Source organism: Thalassophryne amazonica, chromosome 3 (assembly GCF_902500255.1).
Source record: "Thalassophryne amazonica chromosome 3, fThaAma1.1, whole genome shotgun sequence".
NCBI lineage: Eukaryota > Metazoa > Chordata > Actinopteri > Batrachoidiformes > Batrachoididae > Thalassophryne > Thalassophryne amazonica.
The window spans coordinates 1,194,640-1,220,151 of NC_047105.1; the positions used below are offsets into that span (position 1 = coordinate 1,194,640).

At 41.9% G+C, this 25,512-nt stretch overlaps 1 protein-coding gene across 4 annotated transcripts in view; it reads right to left on the reverse strand.

The window, feature by feature from the left end:
- The window catches only part of ube2c (ubiquitin-conjugating enzyme E2C), a 120,805-nt gene that overhangs the window by 32,856 nt on the left and 62,437 nt on the right, over positions 1 to 25,512 (reverse strand). For all 4 annotated transcript variants that reach the window (XM_034164358.1, XM_034164366.1, XM_034164339.1 and 1 more), the window contains exon 3: positions 13,367 to 13,394. In XM_034164358.1, coding sequence (XP_034020249.1) covers positions 13,367 to 13,394 — 28 coding nt within the window. The remainder of the gene's footprint in view (positions 1 to 13,366; positions 13,395 to 25,512) is intronic.

The window sequence follows — 25,512 nt, forward strand, 5'->3', positions numbered from 1 at the left end:
TAATTCTCCTCCAAAGATGGGAGAGTGCAGCCAATCAGTCTCTGGGCGGTGTTAATGACCCACTGAAGCTGCTTCCTCTCTACTGCAGTGCAGCTGGAGAACCACAGCGAGATGCTGCAGCACAGCACAGACTCCACAGAGCAGCGATAGAAGGACAGCAGGAGCTCAGATCTCAAATTATTCGTACTGAGACTCCTCAGGAAGTAGAGTCTCTGCTGCGCCTTCTTCAGGATCGCTGTGGAGTTAATAGTCCACGTCAGATCCTCACTGATGTAGGTGCCCAGGAACCTGAAGTCTTGCACCATCTCCACCCTATCCCCATTGATGGTGACGGGCTGAATGTCTGGTTTACACTTCCTAAAGTCAACGATAAGCTCCTTTGACTTGGAGGTGTTCAGGATAAGATTATTATCCATACACCAGACAGACAGACGCTCCACCTCCACCCTGTAGGCAGTCTCATCTCCTTCTGAGATGAGCCCCACCACCGTGGTGTCGTCCGCAAACTTAATGATGGTGTTGCTCGGGTGGGTGGGGATGCAGTCATGGGTGTAGAGCAGGGGGCTCAGCACACAGCCCTGAGGAGAGCCGGTGCTGGTCCTCAGTGATGAGGACAGGTGGTGGCCTACTCTCACCCTCTGGGAGCGGTCCATCAGGAAGTCCATAATCCAAAAACAGGTGCTGTCGGGGAGACCCAGGTCCCTCAGTTTGCTAAACGCATTTAGCGCAGTTGACCCCAAAATGGCGCCATGTTCTGAGTTGACACTAGTCTCCACACAGCAGAGAAGGTGATCGGCTGCAATCTAGAAGATCATAGAGATTTTCCAGCACATCTTCTATGTGAGCCTGAGCCAGATGGTTGTTCCTGAGCGGTGGAAAACCTCATGTCTGGTCCCTGTGCCCAAGAAAAAGAACCCCAGCACACTTAATGACTACAGACCTGTGGCCCTCACATCACATGCTTGGAACTCCGACGAGGGTGGTCGCATCTCCTCCTCTCTCCCTGTTGTCTATCTCTGTCACCAACCTTCAAAGTCCCGATTTCACCAGACTGTGAATTCTTCAAATTGCACTCAGGATCTTCTTTGTCTTTCGGCTGTTCCCATTAAGGGTCGCCACAGCAGATCAATCGTTTCCATCTCACCCTGTACTCTGTATCTTCCTCTGTCACACCAACCACCTGCATGTCCTCCCTCAGCACATCCATAAACCTCCTCTTTGGCCTCCCTCTTCTCCTCCTGCCTGGTGGCTCCATCCTCAGCATCCTTCTCCCTATATACCCTGTGTCCCTCCTCTGCACATGTCCAAACCATCTCAATCTTGCCTCTCTGACTTTGTCTCCAAACCGTCCCATCTGAGCTGTCCCTCTGATATGTTCATTCCTAATCTTGTCCATTCTTGTCACTCCCAAAGAGAATCTCAACATCTTCAGCTCTGCCATCTTCAGCCCTGCCTCCTGTCTTTTTGTTAGTGCCACTGTCTCTAAACCATACAACATAGCTGGTCTCACTACTGTCTTGTAAACTTTCTCCTTCACTCTTGCTGATATTCTTCGGTCACAAATCACTCCTGCCACCTTTCTCCACCCACTCCACCCTGCCTGCACTCTCTTCTTCACCTCTCTACCACACTCTCCATTACTTTGAACAGTTGACCCCAAATATTTAAACTCATCTACTTTCACCACTTCTACTCCTTGTAACTGCACTATTCCACTGGGCTCCCTCTCATTCACACACATGTACTCAGTCTTGCTTCTACTGACTTTCATTCCCCTTCTCTCCAAAGCATATCTCCACTTCTCCAGACTAGACTCAACTTGCTCTCTACTCTCACTACAGATCACAATGTCATCTGCAAACATCATTGTCCGTGGGGACTCCTGTCTGATCTCATCCGTCAACCTGTCCCTCACCACTGCAAACAAGAAAGGACTCAGAGCTGATCCTTGGTGTAATCCCACCTCCACCTTGAATGAGTCTCATTCCAACTGCGCATCTCACCGCTGTCACACTATTCTTGTACATGTCCTGCACTACCCTAACATACTTCTCTGCCACTCCAGACTTCCTCATACAATACCACAGCTCTTCTCTTGGCACCCTATCATAAGCTTTTTCTAAGTCCACAAACGCACAATGTAACTCTTTCTGGCCTTGTCTGTACTTTTCCAACAGTATTCTCAGAGCAAACACTGCATCTGTAGTGCTCTTTCTTGGCATGAAACCATATTGCTGCTCACAGATCTTCACCTGTTTTCTAAGCCTAGCTTCTACTACTCTTTCCTATAACTTCATGCTGTGACTGATCAGCTTTATGCCTCTGTAGTTGCTGCAGCTCTGCACATCACCCTTGTTCTTTGTCTCCACTCAGACATCCTCTCACTTTCCAAGATATTATTAAACAATCTGGTTAGAAACTCAACTGCCATCTCTCCTAGACATTTCCATGCCTCCACTGGAATGTCATCTGGACCAACTGCCTTTCCACTCTTCGTCAGGAAGTACAAGAGATTAGTAAGGATACTAATCTCTTGTACTTCCTGACTTACTCTCACCACATCATCCAGCCTTTTCTCTCTCGCTCATTTTCTTTATTCATCAGCTCTTCAAAATATTCCCTCCACCTTCTCAGCACACACTCCTCACTTGTCAGCACATTACCATGTGCATCTTTTACCACCCTAACCTGCTGCACATCCTTTCCAGCTCTGTCCCTTTGTCTGGCCAATCGGTACAAGTCCTTTTCTCCTTCCTTACTATTCAACTTCTTGTACAGCTCGCAATATGCCTTTTCCTTTGCTTTTGCCACTTCTCTTCTCGCCTTACGCCGCATCTCCTTGTACTCCTGTCTACTTTCTTCATCTCTCCGACTATCCCAAAACTTTTTCGCCAACCTCTTTCTCCTTATGCTTTCCTGGACCTCTTCATTCCACCACTAAGTCTCCTTGTCTTCCTTCCACTGTCCAGATGTCATACCCAGTACTGCCCTAGCTGTCTCCCTCACCACATCTGCAGTACTTTTCCAGCTGTCCAAAATTGCTTCCCCTCCAACCAGTGCTTCTCTCACCTGCTCGCTAAATTTCACACAACAGTCTTCCTCCTTCAGCTTCCACCATCTGATCCTTTGTTGAGCTCTCACTCTTTTCTTCTTCTTTACCTCTAAAGTCATCCTATAAACAACCATCCTATGCTGTCTAGTGACACTCTCTCCTGCTACCACCTTACAGTCTGTGATTTCTTTTAGCTTGCATCGCCTATAAAGAATGTAGTCCACCTGTGTGCACCTTCCTCCACTCTTATAGGTTACCCTGTGCTCCTCCCTTTTCTTAAAGTAGGTATTCACCACAGCCATTCCCATCCTTTTTGCAAAATCAACTACCATCTGTCCTTCCCCATTCCTATCCTTGATACCATATCTACCCATTACTTCCTCATCACCTCTGTTCCCTTCACCAACATGCCCATTGAAGTCTGCTCCTATCACCACTCTTTCATGCTTGGGTTCACTCTCCACCACCTCGAACACACTCCAGAAATCTTCTTTCTCCATCTCACAACCTACCTGTGGGGCATATGCACTGATGATATTCATCATCACCCCTTCAATTTCCATCTTCACACTCATCACCCTGTCAGACACTCGCTTAACCTCCAACACACTTTTAACATACACTTCCTTTAAAATGACCCCAACACCATTTCTCTTCCTGTCCTCACCATGGTACAACAACTTGTACCCACCGCCGATGCTCCTGCTCTTACTTCCCTTCCACTTGGTCTCTTGCACACACAATATGTCTACCTTTCTCCTCTCCATCATATCAGCCAGCTCTCTCCCTTTACCAGTCATAGTACCAACATTAAAAGTCCCCACTCTCATTTCCACCCTTCTAGTTTTCTTCTTCTCCCACTGTTTGTGGAAACGTTCTCCTCCTCTTCTTCGTCGTCTTCGCCCAGCAGTAGCCCAATTTCCACCGGCACACTGTAGGGCAACAGCACCGGTGGTGGATGTTGTTAACCCGGCCCGCAACCAATCCGGTATGGAAATTCGATTCTTAGTCTGCATAGTTGGGTTGGCTTGTTTTACGCCGGATTCCCTTCCTGACGCAACCCTCCTCATTTATCCGGGCTTGGGACTGGCACTCAGAATGTAACCATGGAATTGATCAGCTGGTTTCTCATCCAACCTGATGGAGCTTGAGAGGTGCTGCAAAGCGGAATGGACCAAACTGCCCAAAGATAGGTGCACCAAGCTTGTGGCATCATATTCAAGAAGACTTGAGGCTGGAACTGCTGCCAAAGGTGCATCAGCAAAGTACTGAACAAAGGCTGTGAATACTTATGGACATGATTTCTTTTTTTTCTTTATTCTTAATAAATTTACAAAAATAAATAAATTTCATGTTGTCATTAAGGGGTTCTGAGTGGAATTTTGAGGGAAAAAATAAGTTTACTCCATTTTGGAATAAGGCTGTAACATAAATGTTGAAAAAGTGAAGCATTATCAACACTTTCCAGGTGTACCATGTTTTCTGAGCGCAAACTTAAAACAAACAAACAAAAAAAGAATTAGGTACGCAGTAACAAAAAAAGAGATGACATATGAAAAAGAAGAAAAGTACAACCCCAATTCCAGTGAAGTTGGGACGCTGTGTAAAATGTAAATAAAAACAGAATCCAATGATTTGCAAATCCTCTTCAACCTATATTCAATTAAATACACCACAAAGAAAAGATATTTAATGTTCAAACTGATAAACTTTATTGTTTTTGTGCAGATATGTGCTCATTTTTGTAATGGATGCCTGCAACACGTTTAAAAAAAAGCTGGGACAGTGGTATGTTGATAGGCTGAAGAGGATTCGCAAATCATTGTATTCTGTTTTTATTTCTATTTTACACAACCTCCCACCTTCACTGGAATTGAGGTTGTATGTACAGAACTGTGGATATTTCAGTGGCAGTGGATATTTGCACATAAACAAAGATTTCCCCCATTTCAAGTGTGTCATGTGACCTGGCTGTTTGGTTCCATTCAAAGCTCTAACAGCAGTTTGTTTTTTAGTCTGTTTGTTCTTGATTTAATGGTCCTGTACCGTCTGCCTGATGGCAGTAGCTCAAACAGAGAGTGTCCAGGGTGGGACGAGTCCTTTAGGATGGTGTTGGCTCTCCTGAGACAGTCAGAGCCATGAAGGTCCCCCAGTGTGGGTAGAGGGCACCCAGTGATCTTCTCTGGAGCTCTTTCCTGTTTGGTCCGATGCAGCTGGTAAACCGCATCCAGAGGCAGTATGTGAGGATGCTCTCCATGGTAGAGCGGGAAAAAGACACCAGACATCTCTGGTTGATGTTATTTTTCCTAAGGATTCTCAGAAAGTGGAGTCTTTGCTGTGCCTTCTTTACCAAGTGTGTGGTGTTCCTGTCCCAGGTCAGTTTCTCCTTTATGTGGACTCCCAGGAAACAGAAGTCCCTGACCCTTTCCACACAGGTCCCCCCCAATAATAACGGGCTGAATGTCTGTTTGGTTTCTCCTGAAGTCTGTGATTAGCTCCTTGGTTTTGGATGTGTTCAGGAGCAGGTTATTTTCTCTACACCACACCATCAGCTGGTCCACCTCTTCCTGGTAGGTGAACTCATCTCCTCCAGTGATACAGCCAACCACTGTGGTGTCATACTTAATGAAAGTGTTGCTGGTGTGGACAGGGTGCAGTCAGAGGTGTAAAGCAGCGGGCTCAGCATGCAGCCTGGACGGGAACCAGCGCTGAGTGTGAGAGCTGTGGATATGTGGGGGCCAATCCTGACTCTCTGTGAGCCATCTGACAGGAAGACCTTCATAAAAAGTCTGTGGGTCACAGAGCTTTCTCTTATCATGCCCCTGTTCTGTGGAATGATCTCCCTGCATCAATAAAACAGTCAGATTCTGTAGAGACTTTCAAGTCCAGACTTAAGACACATTTATTTTCCTTTTCGTATGGCTAGCATACTGGTATAGTATGTTTCTATGCTTTTTACTCTTTTAAATTCATTTTATTAGTAAATGGAGCGTGTCACTGCCTCAACTTTAAAGTCTGGGTCTTTTAGTGAAGCTTAAGGCTAGTAGCCGGTGATCACCTTAGTATTTCTTCTGTTTGTTTAATGCTGACAAATTATACTGTATTTCTTGTCTTTATGATGTCTGATTCTGTTTTTTTTTTCTCTCTGTTTAAGGTGCAGCTCCATCCAGAGATGGGTGTGGTGTCTGTTTCTGAAACTCTCCTGTCCTGTGCACTGGCAACATTTCCGATATATTCATTTTGTAAATTGTTTTGTCAGTTGTGTCTGTATCATGGACCAAGCAGACGGTCACCCCTTTGAGTCTGGTCTGCTTGAGGTTTCTTCCTCAAAGGGAGTTTTTTTTCTTACCACTGTCGCCTGTGTGCTTGCTCAGGGGGTTAGTAAAGGCCCAGTCACACGGCACTTAAAGGGTGACGAAGCCCCGACGAAACAAGAAATCTGGACTTTCGTTGGCATCGTTTAACCTTCGCGCAGCTTCGTTCCTGCAGCTGGAGCTACGTCAGGATTTTTAATCTGTTGAAAAATTTATACAAAGGGCAACGAGATCCTCAGTTCGTCTGTGTTTCGTTTTTCTGTCGTTCTTGACGTTTTTAAATCGTTTGTGTAGTTTTTGTAACGTTATTGTTTAATTTGACTTCGTTGGAGCAGCTGAATGTTTTCACACAGTGCAGAAGCTGGTTTGTGAGCGCTGAGGCTGCTGCGGCGTTCATGTACCGTCGGAAATTACAGGGCAAACTCAGCCTGCTTGCTTGGATTTTTTTGATCTGTGTGGGGGGGCAGCTTCAATGGGCTCAGCCACCTTACATAGGCCAGAATTAATCTTTTGTGTGGATATAATTAATTATTTTGCCACAAGCAACTGTTGAATTTGAAACAACAAAAAAGTTGTGTAATTTCTGACGGTACTTGAATGCAGCATCAGCGGCAGTAGGAGCTGCTCTGTGCGCTTATTATTTTGTGTTAAATATAACAATCTGAGTGTAGGAATGACAATCCAGTCCTTCTGTACATGTGGTAACAGGTACAACCCCTGGCAAAAATTATGGAATCACCGGCCTCGGAGGATGTTCATTCAGTTGTTTAATTTTGTAGAAAAAAAGCAGATCACAGACATGACACAAAACTAAAGTCATTTCAAATGGCAACTTTCTGGCTTTAAGAAACACTATAAGAAATCAAGAAAAAAAGATTGTGGCAGTCAGTAACGGTTACTTTTTTAGACCAAGCAGAGGAAAAAAATATGGACTCACTCAATTCTGAGGAATAAATTATGGAATCACCCTGTAAATTTTCATCCCCAAAACTAACACCTGCATCAAATCAGATCTGCTCGTTAGTCTGCATCTAAAAAGGAGTGATCACACCTTGGAGAGCTGTTGCACCAAGTGGACTGACATGAATCATGGCTCCAACACGAGAGATGTCAGTTGAAACAAAGGAGAGGATTATCAAACTCTTAAAAGAGAGTAAATCATCACGCAATGTTGCAAAAGATGTTGGTTGTTCACAGTCAGCTGTGTCTAAACTCTGGACCAAATACAAACAACATGGGAAGGTTGTTAAAGGCAAACATACTGGTAGACCAAGGAAGACATCAAAGCGTCAAGACAGAAAACTTAAAGCAATATGTCTCAAAAATCAAAAATGCACAACAAAACAAATGAGGAACGAATGGGAAGAAACTGGAGTCAACGTCTGTGACCGAACTGTAAGAAACCGCCTAAAGGAAATGGAATTTACATACAGAAAAGCTAAACGAAAGCCATCATTAACACCTAAACAGAAAAAAACAAGGTTACAATGGGCTAAAGAAAAGCAATCGTGGACTGTGGATGACTGGATGAAAGTCATATTCAGTGAGGAATCTCGAATCTGCATTGGGCAAGGTGATGATGCTGGAACTTTTGTTTGGTGCCGTTCCAATGAGATTTATAAAGATGATTGCCTGAAGAGAACATCTAAATTTCCACAGTCATTGATGATATGGGGCTGCATGTCAGGTAAAGGCACTGGGGAGATGGCTGTCATTACATCATCAATAAATGCACAAGTTTACGTTGATATTTTGGACACTTTTCTGATGTTTAAGGATGATGAAATTATTTTTCAAGAAGATAATGCATCTTGTCATAGAGCAAAAACTGTGAAAACATTCCTTGCAAAAAGACACATAGGGTCAATGTCATGGCATAGGGTTAATATCAATGAGCAGATGTGATTTGATGCAAGTGTTAGTTTTGGGGATGGAAATTTACAGGGTGATTCCATAATTTATTCCTCAGAATTGAGTGATTCCATATTTTTTTCCTCTGCTTGGTCTAAAAAAGTAACCGTTACTGACTGCCACAATCTTTTTTTCTTGATTTCTTATAGTGTTTCTTAAAGCCAGAAAGTTGCCATTTGAAATGACTTTAGTTTTGTGTCATGTCTGTGATCTGCTTTTTTTCTACAAAATTAAACAACTGAATGAACATCAACCGAGGCCGGTGATTCCATAATTTTTGCCAGGGGTTGTATTTATTCTCCCTTTTGACAGTTTTCTGTTATAAATAAATATATATGGCTTAGAACATAATACAGTGATACAGCAGTGACCACAGCACACTTTTTTTTTTATTGGAGGAAGATGGAGCGCACAGCGTGTCGACAGACAGTGTGGATTCTGATGATGATGGAGATGATTCCTCTTTTGTTCTGGACGAGGAACCAGAGCAGATGGTCCACTGACGTGCACACAGATCTCCACGGATTCTGTTTGCAGTTTCTCCAGCACTAAGTCCCAGCGCCGAGTCCTGGAACGGAGAGATGCAGACACACATTGCTCCAGCTGTGGCTCCAGGTGTGTTTTGTTAAAGCATCGAGATCGTGAGCTTCGGTTTTATCAAGTTCCTCTTTCGTCCCTTTTGCGCTCTTGCTTCGCAGACTGTTCGGTGATAAAAGCTCTTTCGTTCACCTTTTCTCAACGAATTGCAATGTTTTTTACTTTTTCCCTTCGTTCAGGAATCGTTGTGTGCCGTGTGACTGGGCCATAAGGTTAGACCTTACTTGTGTGAAGCTCCTTGAGGCAACTTTGCTGCGATTTGGTGCTATATGAATGAAATTAATTAATCAATCCAGAGACGTGTGGAATGAGACAGACTGAGGCTCAGCAGCTTCCTCACGAGGCCGTGGCGGAGGCTGGTGTTGAATGCTGAACTATAATCCACAAAGAGAAGACGGGTGTAGTTACCCTGTTGGTCCAGGTGGGTCAGCGTGTTGTAGAGGGCGTGACTGGAAGCCACACACTCACAAGACAATGTTACCCGACGCCAATGTATGATCCATGATGTTCCATTGTTCCCGAAGTGTTGTGTGGGCCGCTGAAGAGGAGGTACTGCTGGCCCACCACCACCAGTCGGCGCCCTCCTTGGAGTGCGGGCTTCAAGCATGAGAGGGCGCCGAGACAACAGAAAGTGACAGCTGTCACTCATTTACACCAGCTGTCACCAATCACCACCTTCCCTACAAAAGCCGGATTATTACTCCACCTCCTCGCCGAGAAATCAGCTACCGTTTAAGGTAATTCTCTGCAAGTCATACTTTCTGAGACTAATTATTGTTCTGTGTGCAGCCGTATTCCTGAAGTCTGTAATAATTGGATTGGCGTGCAGTGAGAGTCTGCGACATCTTCGCCTCTCACTCCATCCAAGGAGCAACTGTCAGGAGCTGCACGGGTGATTCTGTATCGGAGGTGGAGGTTTTCCCTCCCTGAAGACCTGTGGGTGAAGGATTACTGGGTGTGTGGATACACACTCACCATTAACTGTTTTCATCTTCTGCCAGCAGTACCAGGGTCTGCAACAGAAGACGGTGACCACCTGGGGACTCAGGACTTGGCGGCTCCGGTGTTCTTCAGGCCGTTGGTGGTGGAAGCTGTGTGGGTCCCGGCTCTTCGATCGCCAGAGGTCTCCTATCTACGAGCCTGCCCGCACGTCACTTTGTGTTTAATTGGCATTATATATTTTTGTCTGTATCCAGTTGTGCGTTTCACAACATTAAATTGTTACTCTTTGTCTTATCCATTGTCCGTTCATTTGCGCCCCCTGTTGCGGCTCAGTGTTACGACACCTTCCCAACACGAAGTATAAATCACACAGGATTGTTTTTATACCGTGTACTCAGTGCAGTAAAAACTACATGCTCAAAAAAGAGCACAGGAAAAAAAAAAAATGCTGATTGCAGCTGCAGCTCCCTCTCTGTGTGGATCTGTCTGGGGAAGAGAGGTACTGAAGCAGCTGCAGCTTCTTCTCTCACAAATGTGTTTAAATAAAGTCCATAAAAGTCCTGCTCACAGACTGATTGCCAGAGACAGGACATGTCCACATCAACTACAACTCCAGACATCTCCACATTTACTCACGGACGGTTCGTTCACACACGTGCGCGCATCTCGCGATCAAAGGAGGAAAGATAAACTAAAGGGCTCATCAGGGGCACAATCAGGAAGTGTCGATGCGACCAGGCTGTTCCAAGTGCTGGTGGGCTGCCAGTTCATATGCCATTTGAGGAAACAGTCACACAGCAGTTCGACCGCCGTATGAATATTCCCCAGTCTGAATGTCCGTGGCAGTAGTGCGTATTTTCTCTACATTTCTGCTGGCCTGTTAATTTGGTAAATGCCACAGGAATGTTGTTTGAGGAATTGATCTGATTGAATTGCAAGAATGATGTTCGAATGCCCAGTCGTACTGCAATAATGTGGTATGAGTGCAACGTGACGGCCGCTCGTATGTTTTCCAGTACTAGCGACACATGAATGTGCTGACTGCTGTACGAAGCATTCGAGTGCAGTTCGAGTACAGCACGAATGACACTAGAATATCAATTTATATGGCATTCCTGCTGTGGTGTGACGGGGTGCTACATGTGTACCATTTTGTTTTTTGTATTTGTGCATTTCAGCATTCTAAAGAGCAAATTTCTGGGGTGGAGAATAGAAGCAATTTCAGAATCTTACATAGGCGCACAGTTTAGGGGCGAAGAAAGAAGCTACAGGTGGTTTAAACAAGCACATGCAGTAAGCTGAGTCAGGTTCATGGAACGTTGGAAACCATCACCAGAGAAAAGAAGCCATTACCTGAAAATAAGAAAAATAACATTTAAAGAAGGTAAGAAAGGGTAAATGTTACATTAAGAATAATGTCAGGCAGAAAAGAAAATATATTAGTGTAAAGAAGCTAAATCTAATCGGTTTTCTAAGGTCAAAATATAGTATTTGGTTCTCCAGAATGCATTATTTAGAATCTATTTTTTCAAAATGATCCAGAGAGAGGCCCCCTGGATCCCCCCCAACAGGTTGGCTACGTGCATCATGATTTATTTATACTAAAAAAAATTATGGGGAGTCTAATCAGCCTGCATTGTTCTGTTCAGTTTATATTAAAGTTTTCCTGCACATGTCCAGGTATTTTTTTTTCCTTCTTTATAAGAGTTTGGTGTTTGTTATACAAAGTTTTAAAACAATAAAATGTTCACACTTTTTGCTTAATCTCACACTTTTTCTGTAATTTCAGAAATGCAACAGGAACAACCACAAATCAGAAAAAGTTGGGACTAGATGTAAAATGAAGATAAAAATCAAAATGTTGCACTATTCCCAGTTTCTCCTCTCACAGAAGCCAAACGTTCTTCCAGAGTTGTGTCTTGGTGGCTTCCCTCACTTGTCTCCTTCCAGCATGGACATTTAGTTTTTGAGAACTGCCTACCTGACACAGATGTACTATAGAGTACCACACTGTTTGTATTTCTGAATGGTTGATGTAAATGAAGTCTAAGAAATAGTCACTAATTTGGAAATGTTCATGTTTTCATCCCCTGACGTTTCTAGGAAAAATCTGCAGGCCTTAAATGTAGGAATGGATGTATATTACTCAATAAAATAAAGCTGACTTCACAAAACATGAAATATGTTGTTTTCATACAGTCTGCAGTAAACAGAAGTCAAAGAAAATGTCAGGATCATTGTGGGTCAGGGTTAGAATAGACTAGAAGCTGCTTCTTGAACTGACAGGTCAAGAAGCAGCTCAGCATGTGCTGCAGGCCACCATGCAACAACACTGGTTTGCTCTTTATCAAGGTTTTTCCAAAAAATTCAGATTTCATGAAATGAGAGTCTGAACCAAGATAACGGCTGTGAAGAACATTATCTTGGTTCAACCCCCCCCCCCCCCCACACACACTTTTCATACCAAACTTTTCTGATTTGGGTTGTAAAAAAACAAAGAGAACAATTTGAAATATATATATATATATATATATATATATATATATATATATATATATATATAGCTGAACTGTATACAGAAAAACTTTATAAGCTGTTATCTTTTTTCATTCATTTTAAAAAGGTCAAACGTATTTGTGGAAGATGGGACAAAAATGTCTCTTGACAGTAAATGCTGCAGACCCCTGACCCAGACTGACTCCAAATATTCAGAAATTAAGTACTTTTATTTATTTATTTATTCTTTGGTGGTTTTTGTGGCATTTTGGAAATGCTCTGTCTATAAAATGGTACATGTACTCAGGGCAGGTCCACCATCTGGTGTTCAAGAGATGAAACTTCAGCCAACAATGGCACCATTTACATGTGTACAAAAACAAATACCATTTCCATCATCTACATTTGCACATTTCAGCATTCTAAAGAGCTAACTTCTTGGAGGGAGAGAGAGAATGAATAGAAACTGTTTCAGAATCTACATAGGTGTAGAGTTTAGGGGTACAGAAAGAAGCAATGTGCCAGCTACAGGGGCTTTAGACAAACACAGGCACAGGACGGGTACGAGTTCACGGAAAGTTGAAAACCATCACCAAAGAAATTATTATATAATTAGTTTTCTAATGTCAAAGTACAGTATTTGGTTCTCCAGATGCACTAGAATGCATCATTTAGGGTCCTTTTTTTCCCCCCCAAACCTTGCAAGGGGGAGCGCCACGTGGCCACAGCACCACAGAGAGGTCTGGCATACACCGCGTCCCCCAGCTGACATGGAATGCTATTAATTGTTTGGGAATGATATTTTGTTGTAATCCATACAGGGACATCAATTTTGAGATGGGGGGGGGAGACAGAATTCTAGTTCAAAGACCTGAACAGCACTGAAATGAGAGTCTTGACCTCTATTTTTTTGTACTTTTGTGCAATGGCAACTCAAGATATTCTGCTTCTGTAATCCAGACATGAACTCAGATTGATGACTATTGATCACACAGATGCTGCAGCATCATGCTGTGAAGGAGCCAGCAGCTGCCATATTGGATTCAGTACTCACCATCAGCGTCATCAGCTCCTGCTGTAACCTGCAGACACATGAACAGAACAGTCAGCACTCTTCAAACTTCACTCATTGCCATCAATAAAGTGCCTTCGAGCAAGGCCCTTAATCACAGAGCCTGTGCACAGTAATACAGAGCTTTTTAAACCTGAAGACCGTCTCCTCATTTTAGCCAGACAGATGTCCACAATAAGAAAAAAGAATGTGAAAAGACCAACTTCAACAGTCGAGGGGAAAGACGGCAATCGTGTTAATCTCTGCAGTAACACAGCCTGTCAGATGGTGGCAGCAGCAGGTGCTTTGCTCTCCAAAACAAAGAATGCTACCTACAACCCACATGTAAGTCCCTTCGGCTGCTCCCTTGTTTGCACTCGGGGTCGCCACAGCAAATCCAAGGTGGATCTGCATGTTGAATTGGCAGAGGTTTTACGCCGGATGCCCTTCCTGACGCAACTCCACATTACATGGAGAAATGTGACAGGGGTGGGATTTGAACCCGGAACCTTCTGCACTGAAACCAAGTGCGTTAACCACTTGGCCACCACCCCTGCACCTACAACCCACATGGAATGTCTCAAACCTAAACCCACTTCTGGGCATCATATATATACTACTCTGGAACCACCCCTAAACCCAAACAGTCCAACTGTCCACCCCACTGAGGTCCTTAGTCTGGGTCTCATTAATATAAGATCACTGTCCTCAAAATCATCATCCTCAACTACGACTGAACTCGAAGCTAGACTGCCTGATATCTTAGCTTCACATTTGGAAAATACCCAATCAGTAGACAGACCTGTGGATAGTTTAAACTCAGCTTTCAAAACTACACTCGACGTGATTGTACCACCTTTGTTAAAACCAGCCCCCCCAAAAGCACAGTCACCTTGGTTTAATGATTACCTGCAAGCATAAGGCTAGAGGTCTAGAACAGAAATGGCATAGTTCAAAATTAGAAGTATTCCGCATGATGCTATCTTAGACTATAAGCATGCACTACTGGCTACAAAGTGGACCTATTACTCTGATTTGATCAACAAAAACAAGCATAACTCAAAGTTCTTGCTCAACACGGTGGAAACACTTATTCATGGACAACCACCTGCAGTTCGCTCTCCTTTTACTGCACAAGATTTTCTGGATTACTTTGAGAAGAAAATAGAAGACATTAGGTTAAACATATCCCAGCATGCCTTAATCCAGCCACAACACCCTGCTACTGAGGTGGGCACCATTAATGAGGTATTACCTAGATTTACAGAATTTGATAGTATCTCACTAGACATGCTGATGAAACTCAACTTTGACCACATTACACCTATTTTGGCATCTGAGGTGGGCTTCATAGATAATTGGCAAAGCTTCTGGGGAAAACCTGGTCTTGTTAGGAGAGACGGCATCCATCCCACTTTGGATGGAGCAGCTCTCATTTCTAGAAATCTGGCCAATTTTCTTAAATCCTCCAAACCGTGACTATCCAGGGTTGGGACCAGGAAGCAGAGTTGTAGTCTTACACACCTCTCTGCAGCTTCTCTCCCCCTGCCATCCCCTCATTACCCCATCCCCGTAGAGACGGTGCCTGCTCCCAGACCACCAACAACCAGCAAAAATCTATTTAAGCATAAAAATTCAAAAAGAAAAAATAATATAGCACCTTCAACTGCACCACAGACTAAAACAGTTAAATGTGGTCTATTAAACATTAGGTCTCTCTCTTCTAAGTCCCTGTTGGTAATGATATAATAATTGATCAACATATTGATTTATTCTGCCTAACAGAAACCTGGTTACAGCAGGATGAATATGTTAGTTTAAATGAGTCAACACCCCCGAGTCACACTAACTGTCAGAATGCTCATAGCACGGGCCGAGGAGGAGGATTAGCAGCAATCTTCCATTCCAGCTTATTAATTAATCAAAAACCCAGAGAGAGCTTTAATTCATTTGAAAGCTTGTCTCTTAGTCTTGTCCATCCAAATTGGAAGTCCCAAAAACCAGTTTTATTTGTTATTATCTATCGTCCACCTGGTCGTTACTGTGAGTTTCTCTGTGAATTTTCAGACCTTTTGTCTGACTTAGTGCTTAGCTCAGATAAGATAATTATAGTGGGCGATTTTAACATCCACACAGATGCTGAGAATGACAGCCTCAACACTGCATTTAATATATTATTAGACTCTATTGGCTTTGCTCAAAAAGTAAATGAGTCCACCCACCACTTTAATCATATCTTAGATCTTGTTCTGACTTATGGTATGGAAATAGAAGACTTAACAGTATTCCCTGAAAACTCCCTTCTGTCTGATCATTTCTTAATAACATTTACATTTACTCTGATGGACTACCCAGCAGTGGGGAATAAGTTTCATTACACTAGAAGTCTTTCAGAAAGCGCTGTAACTAGGTTTAAGGATATGATTCCTTCTTTATGTTCTCTAATGCCATATACCAACACAGTGCAGAGTAGCTACCTAAACTCTGTAAGGGAGATAGAGTATCTCGTCAATAGTTTTACATCCTCATTGAAGACAACTTTGGATGCTGTAGCTCCTCTGAAAAAGAGAGCTTTAAATCAGAAGTGCCTGACTCCGTGGTATAACTCACAAACTCGCAGCTTAAAGCAGATAACCCGTAGGTTGGAGAGGAAATGGCGTCTCACTAATTTAGAAGATCTTCACTTAGCCTGGAAAAAGAGTCTGTTGCTCTATAAAAAAGCCCTCCATAAAGCTAGGACATCTTTCTACTCATCACTAATTGAAGAAAATAAGAACAACCCCAGGTTTCTTTTCAGCACTGTAGCCAGGCTGACAAAGAGTCAGAGCTCTATTGAGCTGAGTATTCCATTAACTTTAACTAGTAATGACTTCATGACTTTCTTTGCTAACAAAATTTTAACTATTAGAGAAAAAATTACTCAACCATCCCAAAGACGTATCGTTATCTTTGGCTGCTTTCAGTGATGCCGGTATTTGGTTAGACTCTTTCTCTCCGATTGTTCTGTCAGTTATTTTCATTAGTTACTTCATCCAAACCATCAACATGTTTATTAGACCCCATTCCTACCAGGCTGCTCAAGGAAGCCCTACCATTATTTAATGCTTCGATCTTAAATATGATCAATCTATCTTTGTTAGTTGGCTATGTACCACAGGCTTTTAAGGTGGCAGTAATTAAACCATTACTTAAAAAGCCATCACTTGACCCAGCTATCTTAGCTAATTATAGGCCAATCTCCAACCTTCCTTTTCTCTCAAAAATTCTTGAAAGGGTAGTTGTAAAACAGCTAACTGATCATCTGCAGAGGAATGGTCTATTTGAAGAGTTTCAGTCAGGTTTTAGAATTCATCATAGTACAGAAACAGCATTAGTGAAGGTTACAAATGATCTTCTTATGGCCTCGGACAGTGGACTCGTCTCTGTGCTTGTTCTGTTGGACCTCAGTGCTGCTATTGATACTGTTGACCATAAAATTTTATTACAGAGATTAGAGCATGCCATAGGTATTAAAGGCACTGCGCTGCGGTGGTTTGAATCATATTTGTCTAATAGATTACAATTTGTTCATGTAAATGGGGAATCTTCTTCACAGACTAAAGTTAATTATGGAGTTCCACAAGGTTCTGTGCTAGGACCAATTTTATTCACTTTATACATGCTTCCCTTAGGCAGTATTATTAGACGGTATTGCTTAAATTTTCATTGTTACGCAGATGATACCCAGCTTTATCTATCCATGAAGCCAGAGGACACACACCAATTAGCTAAACTGCAGGATTGTCTTACAGACATAAAGACATGGATGACCTCTAATTTCCTGCTTTTAAACTCAGATAAAACTGAAGTTATTGTACCTGGCCCCACAAATCTTAGAAACATGGTGTCTAACCAGATCCTTACTCTGGATGGCATTACCCTGACCTCTAGTAATACTGTGAGAAATCTTGGAGTCATTTTTGATCAGGATATGTCATTCAAAGCGCATATTAAACAAATATGTAGGACTGCTTTTTTGCATTTACGCAATATCTCTAAAATCAGAAAGGTCTTGTCTCAGAGTGATGCTGAAAAACTAATTCATGCATTTATTTCCTCTAGGCTGGACTATTGTAATTCATTATTATCAGGTTGTCCTAAAAGTTCCCTAAAAAGCCTTCAGTTAATTCAAAATGCTGCAGCTAGAGTACTGACGGGGACTAGAAGGAGAGAGCATATCTCACCCATATTGGCCTCTCTTCATTGGCTTCCTGTTAATTCTAGAATAGAATTTAAAATTCTTCTTCTTACTTATAAGGTTTTGAATAATCAGGTCCCATCTTATCTTAGGGACCTCATAGTACCATATCACCCCAATAGAGTGCTTCGTCTTTTTCCTGGTTCTCTCCCTCAGCCCCAACCAGTCCCAGCAGAAGACTGCCCCTCCCTGAGCCTGGTTCTGCTGGAGGTTTCTTCCTGTTAAAAGGGAGTTTTTCCTTCACACTGTAGCCAAGTGCTTGCTCACAGGGGGTCGTTTTGACCGTTGGGGTTTTACATAATTATTGTATGGCCTTGCCTTACAATATAAAGCGCCTTGGGGCAACTGTTTGTTGTGATTTGGCGCTATATAAAAAAATTGATTGATTGATTGATTGATCTTCACTGGCTTCCTGGCCCAGTGAGATCAGATTTTAAGGTTCTGCTACTAGTCTATAAAATTGTTCACAGACTGGCACCTCCCTACCTAGCTGACTTAAACCTTACGTACTGGCCTGGGCTTTGTGTTCTCAGGGTGCAGGACTACTTTGTGTCCCTAAGGTGAATAAGAAGTCTACAGGTCACAGACTTTTCTCTTATCATGCCCCTGTTCTGTGGAATGATCTCCCTGCATCAATAAAACAGTCAGATTCTGTGGAGACTTTCAAGTCCAGACTTAAGATGGACTTATTTCCCTTTCGTATGGTGAGCATACCGGTATAGTTTTGTTTTATGCTTTTTACTCTTTTAATTCATTTTATTAGTAAACAGAGTGGGCCACAGCCTCAACTTTAAAGTCTGGGTCTTTTAGTGAAGCTTAGGGCTAGTGGCCAGCGATGACCTTAGTATTTCTTCTGTTTTTGTTGTTGTTTAATGCCGACAAACTATACAGTGTTTCTTGTCTTTCTGATGCCTGATTCTGTTTATGGTACAGCTCTATCCAAAGGTGGGTGTGGTATTTGTGCTGGAGACCCTCCTGTCCTGTGCACCAACAGCATTTCCTGTATATTTGTTTAGTAAATTGTTCTGTAATTTATGTCTGTATCATGGCCCAAGCAGATGGTCACCCCCTTGAGTCTGGTCTGCTTGAGGTTTCTTCCTCAGAGGGAGTTTTTCCTTACCACTGTTGCTCTGGGGGTTAGCAAGGTTAGACCTTACTTGTGTGAAGCGCCTTGAGGCAACTCTGTTGCTGTGATTTGGGGCTATATAAATGAAAATAAATTGAATGCATAACAGAGCAACAATAATGGCACAAGTCTCACAGGGAGCAGGTAGCCGACAAACATTTTGAGAGCTCTGTGGTTTGAGGGGGAATGTCACACTGCGGAGTCTGGACCACATGCCCAAGGTCCAGTGTGTTCGACTTGTGTAGGCCGTGACCACAAATGAGGCCAGAGCACTGACGTCACTGTTCAACTTAATGATTACACACAATATTACAAATCTGTTATTTGCTGGCCTGCAAATTTTAATATTCTGGGACTTTATTGATTACATCGCTACACAAATTATGTATAAAGTGAAAAATAAACTTTTGCCTCAACATGTCCAGGATCTGTTTAAAATGAGGGATTCCAGCTGTAATTTGAGAGAAACATTATTATTTGAGAAACTAAAGGTCCGAACTAATGTAAAAAGTCATTGTGTTTCTGTTAAAAAGTGTTAATATTTGGAATAATTGTCCTGATAATGTTAAGTTACTTGGTACCTTAGTCGGCTATATATATATATATATATATATATATATATATATAAAAACACACACACACACACCCCTCCCCCCGTTAGTTTGAAGAATTAGGTTTACCATTTTGTTGTTGTGCTTGGGTTTGTGTACTGCTGCTCCTTTGGTTGTGTTTTTAAATGACTGACAGTTGTTTTGTTTGTGCACATTTCTTTTGTATTGTTGTTATAGATACATATATAACTAATGTCTTTTTCCTGGTTCTCTCCCTCAGCCCCAACCAGTCCCAGCAGAAAACTGCCCCTCCCTGAGCCTGGTTCTGCTGGAGGTTTCTTCCTGTTAAAAGGGAGTTTTTCCTTCCCACTGTCGCCAAGTGCTTGCTCACAGGGGGTCGTTTTGACCGTTGGGGTTTTTACGTAATTATTGTATGGCCTTGCCTTACAATATAAAGCGCCTTGGAGCAACTGTTTGTTGTGATTTGGTGCTATATAAATAAAATTAAATTGAATTGAATATATACTCGTACACACACACACATATTCTTTATTTTTTTTAATGGTATAAGGGGAGGGTATCTACAAGCTTTGCTTCTGCCTTCACCCTTTTGGCCATGCGGGTTCATTGCACGTTCTTTTTATGAGTTTTGTTATTGTCTGTGTTGTTATTCTGCGTGCCAAATACATAAATAAAATTCAATTCAAATTCAACTATTAGTTAAAACCATGTCTGGGAGACTTCCGGTCAAGCCTTGCAACATGGCAGCAGCATAAGCGTGTGCTCCCGACAATTGTTCAGATATTGCCCGTTAAAACTTGATTTGACCACTTTTATAAGTGACAGCTTCATTTTAAAACAAGGGCAACCACAATGCCTAAAGCAAAAGGTAAAAAACTCGTGATGAAGAAGAGTCGGTTAGCATCGAGGGAGAAACCATGCTAACTGTGGGCGAGGAAGAAAACGACAGCACTAACTTGACCATCATTCTGAAGGAATTAAGAGAATTTAGGAAAGACAGCTCCCAACAGGTGAAAGATATTCGTGAGGATATTCAAAGTGCTAATAAGAGAATAGAAGAGGCGGAGGAGTGGATAGCTGCAGCAGAGATGCGCATCCAGGCATCAGAGGACGCGCTGCTGGAGCTGCTCAAACTCCACACACAACTCCATGCTAAAACTGTTGATTTGGAGAGCCGCGCAAGATGGGACTGTATTCGCATCTATAATGTGAAAGAAGGACTCCAAGATAATGACCCAAACATGAATGCATTTGTGAAACGCCTGCTACGTGAAAATCTGTCTGTGCCATCATCCGTGGACGTGAGAATGGAGCGCTTGCATCGCGCTTTAGTGTCACGGCCACCCCCAGACGCGTCTCCGAGAACAATCATAGCCAAGTTTTCCAGCTACAGGGTAAAAGAAGAGATCCTGAGATTGGCTTGGCAGAAACTTGGCTTTCAAATGAGTGGAAGAGCTGTGAATCTGGACCATGACTACACGCCAGAGATCTTGCAGAAGCGGAGGGCATACGCGGAGGCAAAAGCAGTTCCGAAACTTAAGAAGATACACTTTCAAATTCCGTTTCCAGTGAAGTTAAGAGTCTATTAGGAGCGGACCTGTGCTGTGCGGGTCTGTGGAAGAGGCGACACGGGATATGAATAAGAGAGGGCTCACGGTTACGGAGGTGTCCAGTCCAAGCCCGAAATCAATCTTGGATCAAATTCGGCAACTAACTTGGAGCACAGTTAAGACCAAGACACGGGCTGATAACACAAAGGCTCCTAGCTATCAAGAAAACCTGCAAATGTTTCGGAGGAAAGATAAGGACTGAGCATGAAGAGGGCAGGTGGTGAGTTGTTCATTGTCTAAAATGGAAGGACTATTGAAATAATAAGAGTCAAGAATTATTGACAGTTCAGACTAAAAGTACTAAAAGTAAAACTGCTTAAGGCTAGTTTAAGGTGATATGTCAGGACACAAGGACAGTGGACAGTAAAATAGCTTGTTTTACTGTTGTAGGCCCTCACCCTCCAACGAGGGGACGAGGCTCTCCCTCTAACCCACTTTTGGAGGTCAACTATTTTTGTTCATTATTGTTCCTTTTTGTTCAAGCCTGTTCTAAGGCATATTGTTGTGTGTTTTGGGGTGTTGCCGTAATGACCTGTTGTCAAATATACGAGTATATTGAAATGTATATGTGCAGATAATGAAAGTGGTTAGTTATAATGTGAATGGGTTACTCAATCCAATCAAAAGAAGCAAGATTCTAATTAAACTAAAACGGATAAATACTGAAATAGCATTTCTACAGGAAACCCATCTTTCTGAAACAGAACACGCCAAACTCACTAGAATGGGATTTAAATATCAATATTCATCATCTTATTCTGCGGGTCATAGGAGGGGAGTGTAAATTTTAATATCAAGTAAAATTACATTTGAAACACTATTTGAAAAAAAAGATAAAGAAGGCAGATATGTCCTTTTAAGGGGAAATATGGATGGTTCACTAATGACCTTGCTAAATGTCTATCCCCCCCCCCCCAAATTATGAATGGAGTTTTTTAGGCAAATATTTGATTTAACAATAACTGAAACTGAAGGTATTTTAATATGTGCAGGCGATTTTAATCTGAGGTTAAGTTTGGATCTTGACTCCTCTAACCCAAGAATAACTCAGCCTAAACTTATAAATAAAAAATTCAAAGGTGCACTGGATGATTTGGGACTGGTTGATCTGTGGAGACAACTTAATCCAACAACAAAAGACTATACATTTTTCTCAAACCCACATTCGTTTTTCTCACGAATTGACTACTTTTTTTATTTTTAATATGGATCTTCACAAGGTGTTTGACTGTACAATAGGCAGTATGGATTTATCGGACCACAGTCCAGTAACTCTAGACATAGATATAAATGGGTGATTCTTAGACTACGGGCACTTATGTCCTTTGATCATATTGTATGAAAAATAGAAAAAAGGTGAAATTTCACACTTTTATAGTTATCTTTACAATGAAAGTGTGTTAAGAAATTTGTTCTAGTAGTCTATGATGACTTTTTCACCTTTTTTCAGCATCATTATATGCAAATATTGCCGTTTTGTGCTTGTCCCACACCCAGACTTTTGATCTTCAATGATAAAAATGAATGGTAAAGAAACGTTTTTTCTAATGTTTTAAAATATCTCTGAATAAAATATCAGTAAAATAATCAAAACATAATTGGGGTGTTCAATGTCATACAACTGTTGTGATTTTTTTTTTGTAAACAAAATGTAGTTGTCCCACACTATTGCCGTAATTCCCACCACAACACTGTAATGTCCCTAAACAGTTTGTATGAAAGATTGTTTGGGTAGTTTCTACGGAGATAAACAGTGACATCAGAGCACATGTATATAGCGCCAAATCACAACAAACAGTTGCCCCAAGGCGCTTTATATTTTAAGGCAATGGTCTGGTGGAAATTACATTTACAAGGCCAATAGTGCCTGTAGTTAAAGAATCACCCAAATATGGATCGCAAAAAAACCATGTGGAGGCTAAATAATTATGTTTTGAGCCAAAAAAAGACTCAAATCAAAGCAGATATCAAAGAATACATAGAGGACAACGATAATGATGAGATAACTCCCATAATACTTTGGGACGCCTGTAAAGCTGTCCTTAGAGGAAAAATAATAGGCTATAGTTCAAATCTAAAACGTTCAAGGCAGCATAAATTATTGATACTGGAATCTCAATTGGCAAAGCTGGAACATTATAACAAACAAAAAGGAGACCACAAAATAAAAACAGAAATAGTCAAAAAGAAAAACAAAACAGATGAGCAGTACACTAAAGATATTCAGAAGAAAATGATGTTTATGAAGCAGACTTACTATGAGGGTGGGGCAAAAGCTACTAGACTGTTGGCTTATAAATAAAATAAAAAAACAGCAAGCAGAAAACTCAATTTACAAAATTAGAAATTCTGAAACAAAGCAGATTGAACATAAACTACCACAGATTCAAAAATGTTTTGAAACATACTATAAAAAAAATTATACTCAAAGGCTCCATGTGACCAAGTGAAAATGCAGAACTTTTTTGATCAAATTAATTTACCAAAGTTGACTATAGAACAAAGAAAAGATCTTGTAAAACATATTTCAAAAAATGAAATTGAGGCCGCAATAAAACACCTTAAATCAAATAAAATGGCCGGACCAGATGGGTTCTCTCCCGAATTCTACAAGGAAATTAAGGATTCCTTGGTTCCAATTTTGGAGCGTACTTTCAACTGGATCCTGCAAGAAAATAGAACTCCTCCCTCATGGAGTGAAGCGGTAATATCATTAATTCCAAAGGAAGGCAAGGACAAACTTCAATGTAGCAATTTTAGACCAATAAGTGTCCTGAATCAGGACTACAAAATTTTCACTCATATTCTAGCCAAAAGAATGGAAACAGTTCTCCCACAGAACATTAGTCTAGACCAGACTGGTTTTATTTGGGAACGCCGGACACAGGACAACATACGCCGTGCCCTACATGTAGTAAAATCACATAACACGCCTGCAATTCTAGTAGGTTTAGATGCAGAGAAGCCACCATCAGTGCTGCTGCCTCACTTGCAGAGGAACTAAATGGCTTCCATGCACGCTTTGAGTTCTGCAGACAAAAAGCGTGACCCGTCCACAGCAGCATCTCACTGACTCTTCAACAACAGGATGTGAGGAGAGTACTTCGTCAGGTACACCAGAGGAAAGCCACTAGACCCAACCGTGTAACTGAGAAGGTGCCAATCAGCTCTCAGGGACCCTCACAACAATCTTCAACCCCTCCCTGACTCAAGACACTGTCTCTGCAACTGTCCCAACCTGCCTGAAAACTGCCACCATCATCCCTGTCCCCGAGGCATCAGGGAACAGTGACCTCAGCAACTACAGGCCCATCGCCTGAACATCAGAGGTGATGAAAAGCTTCGAGAGGCTGGTCCTGCAGCACATCAAGGCCTGTCTCCATGTCGCATTTGCTCTTATTTGAGAACCAAACTACTGGACCTGTACCTTCCTGGACTAAAGACTTCCTCTGAAACAGACCACAGCGTGTGAAACTCGGCCCTCACCTTTCTTTCCCCTCACACTCAGCACAGGCACACCACAGGGCTGTGTGTCGAGTCCACTCATGACCGTGTCCCCCGTCACTCCACAAACACCATCATCAGGTTTGCAGATGATATGACGGTGATCGGACTCATCTTGAGGGTCGATGAGACCGCCTACAGGGAGGAGGTCCAGCTTTTTCCTCACAAAAAAAAAAAAGTCCAAACTTTCAAACTTTTTTCACTTGCTGCCATTATGCATCCCATAATAAGCAGTTCTGGTACACGGGATGTCGCACAAGAGATGTATTTCAGGAAAAGTAAAGTTTTTGATCGCTTAGAAAAACACTACTTTAAATATTTTCAAGTGAGAAGTTTTGTAAAAGCAAATCTAAACAATCTGAACAAATGCCCTCGTTCACCATTGGAAAAAGTGATGGTTAAAGACAACTTAAGAAAAGGCCTCGTATCAAATTTCTATAACATGTTGATCTCTAACACACCAGAGAAATTAGTTAATCTCCTGGAATGAAGATTTGACACAAATCTTAAGCAAGCAAGAGGGAAAAAGCATGTGCTAAAGCTCAGACAATGTCTAAATAGTCATCTAAGAGTCGTACAATTTAAATGGCTCAAGCGTACATGTTACACCTGTGCAATTAAATAAATACAAGAAAAACATATTGTACATACGTGCAAAGTGTGACTCTAGACATTAATTCATTGTATGTGGGAATGCAGGCAAGTAAAAATATTTTGGGTGTAGGTAATGAATATAATTGAATTGATAATTTCTGAAGAAATTATGCTCGACCCAACATGATTTCTGATGGCTCTATATCCAGAGAAACATAACTATAGCAAAACTGAATGCTCATTTATAGATCTCAGTGTTTTGACAACAAAAAAAAAAAGCAGCTCTTCTTCACCGGCACACCTCGTAGTACCATACCAGTTATCCAAGTATGGTACTATGCTTCTTATTTTAAATTAATTTTATTAGCAAAGGAACAGGTCTCGGCCTCACTTCATCTATATTCTGGATCTGTTAGTGAGGCTCAGTTCTAGCTGCTGGTGATGATCTTAATATTCTCTCTGCTTCCCTGTCGATTTATTGCTGCTGAACTCATCCTAGGTGTGTT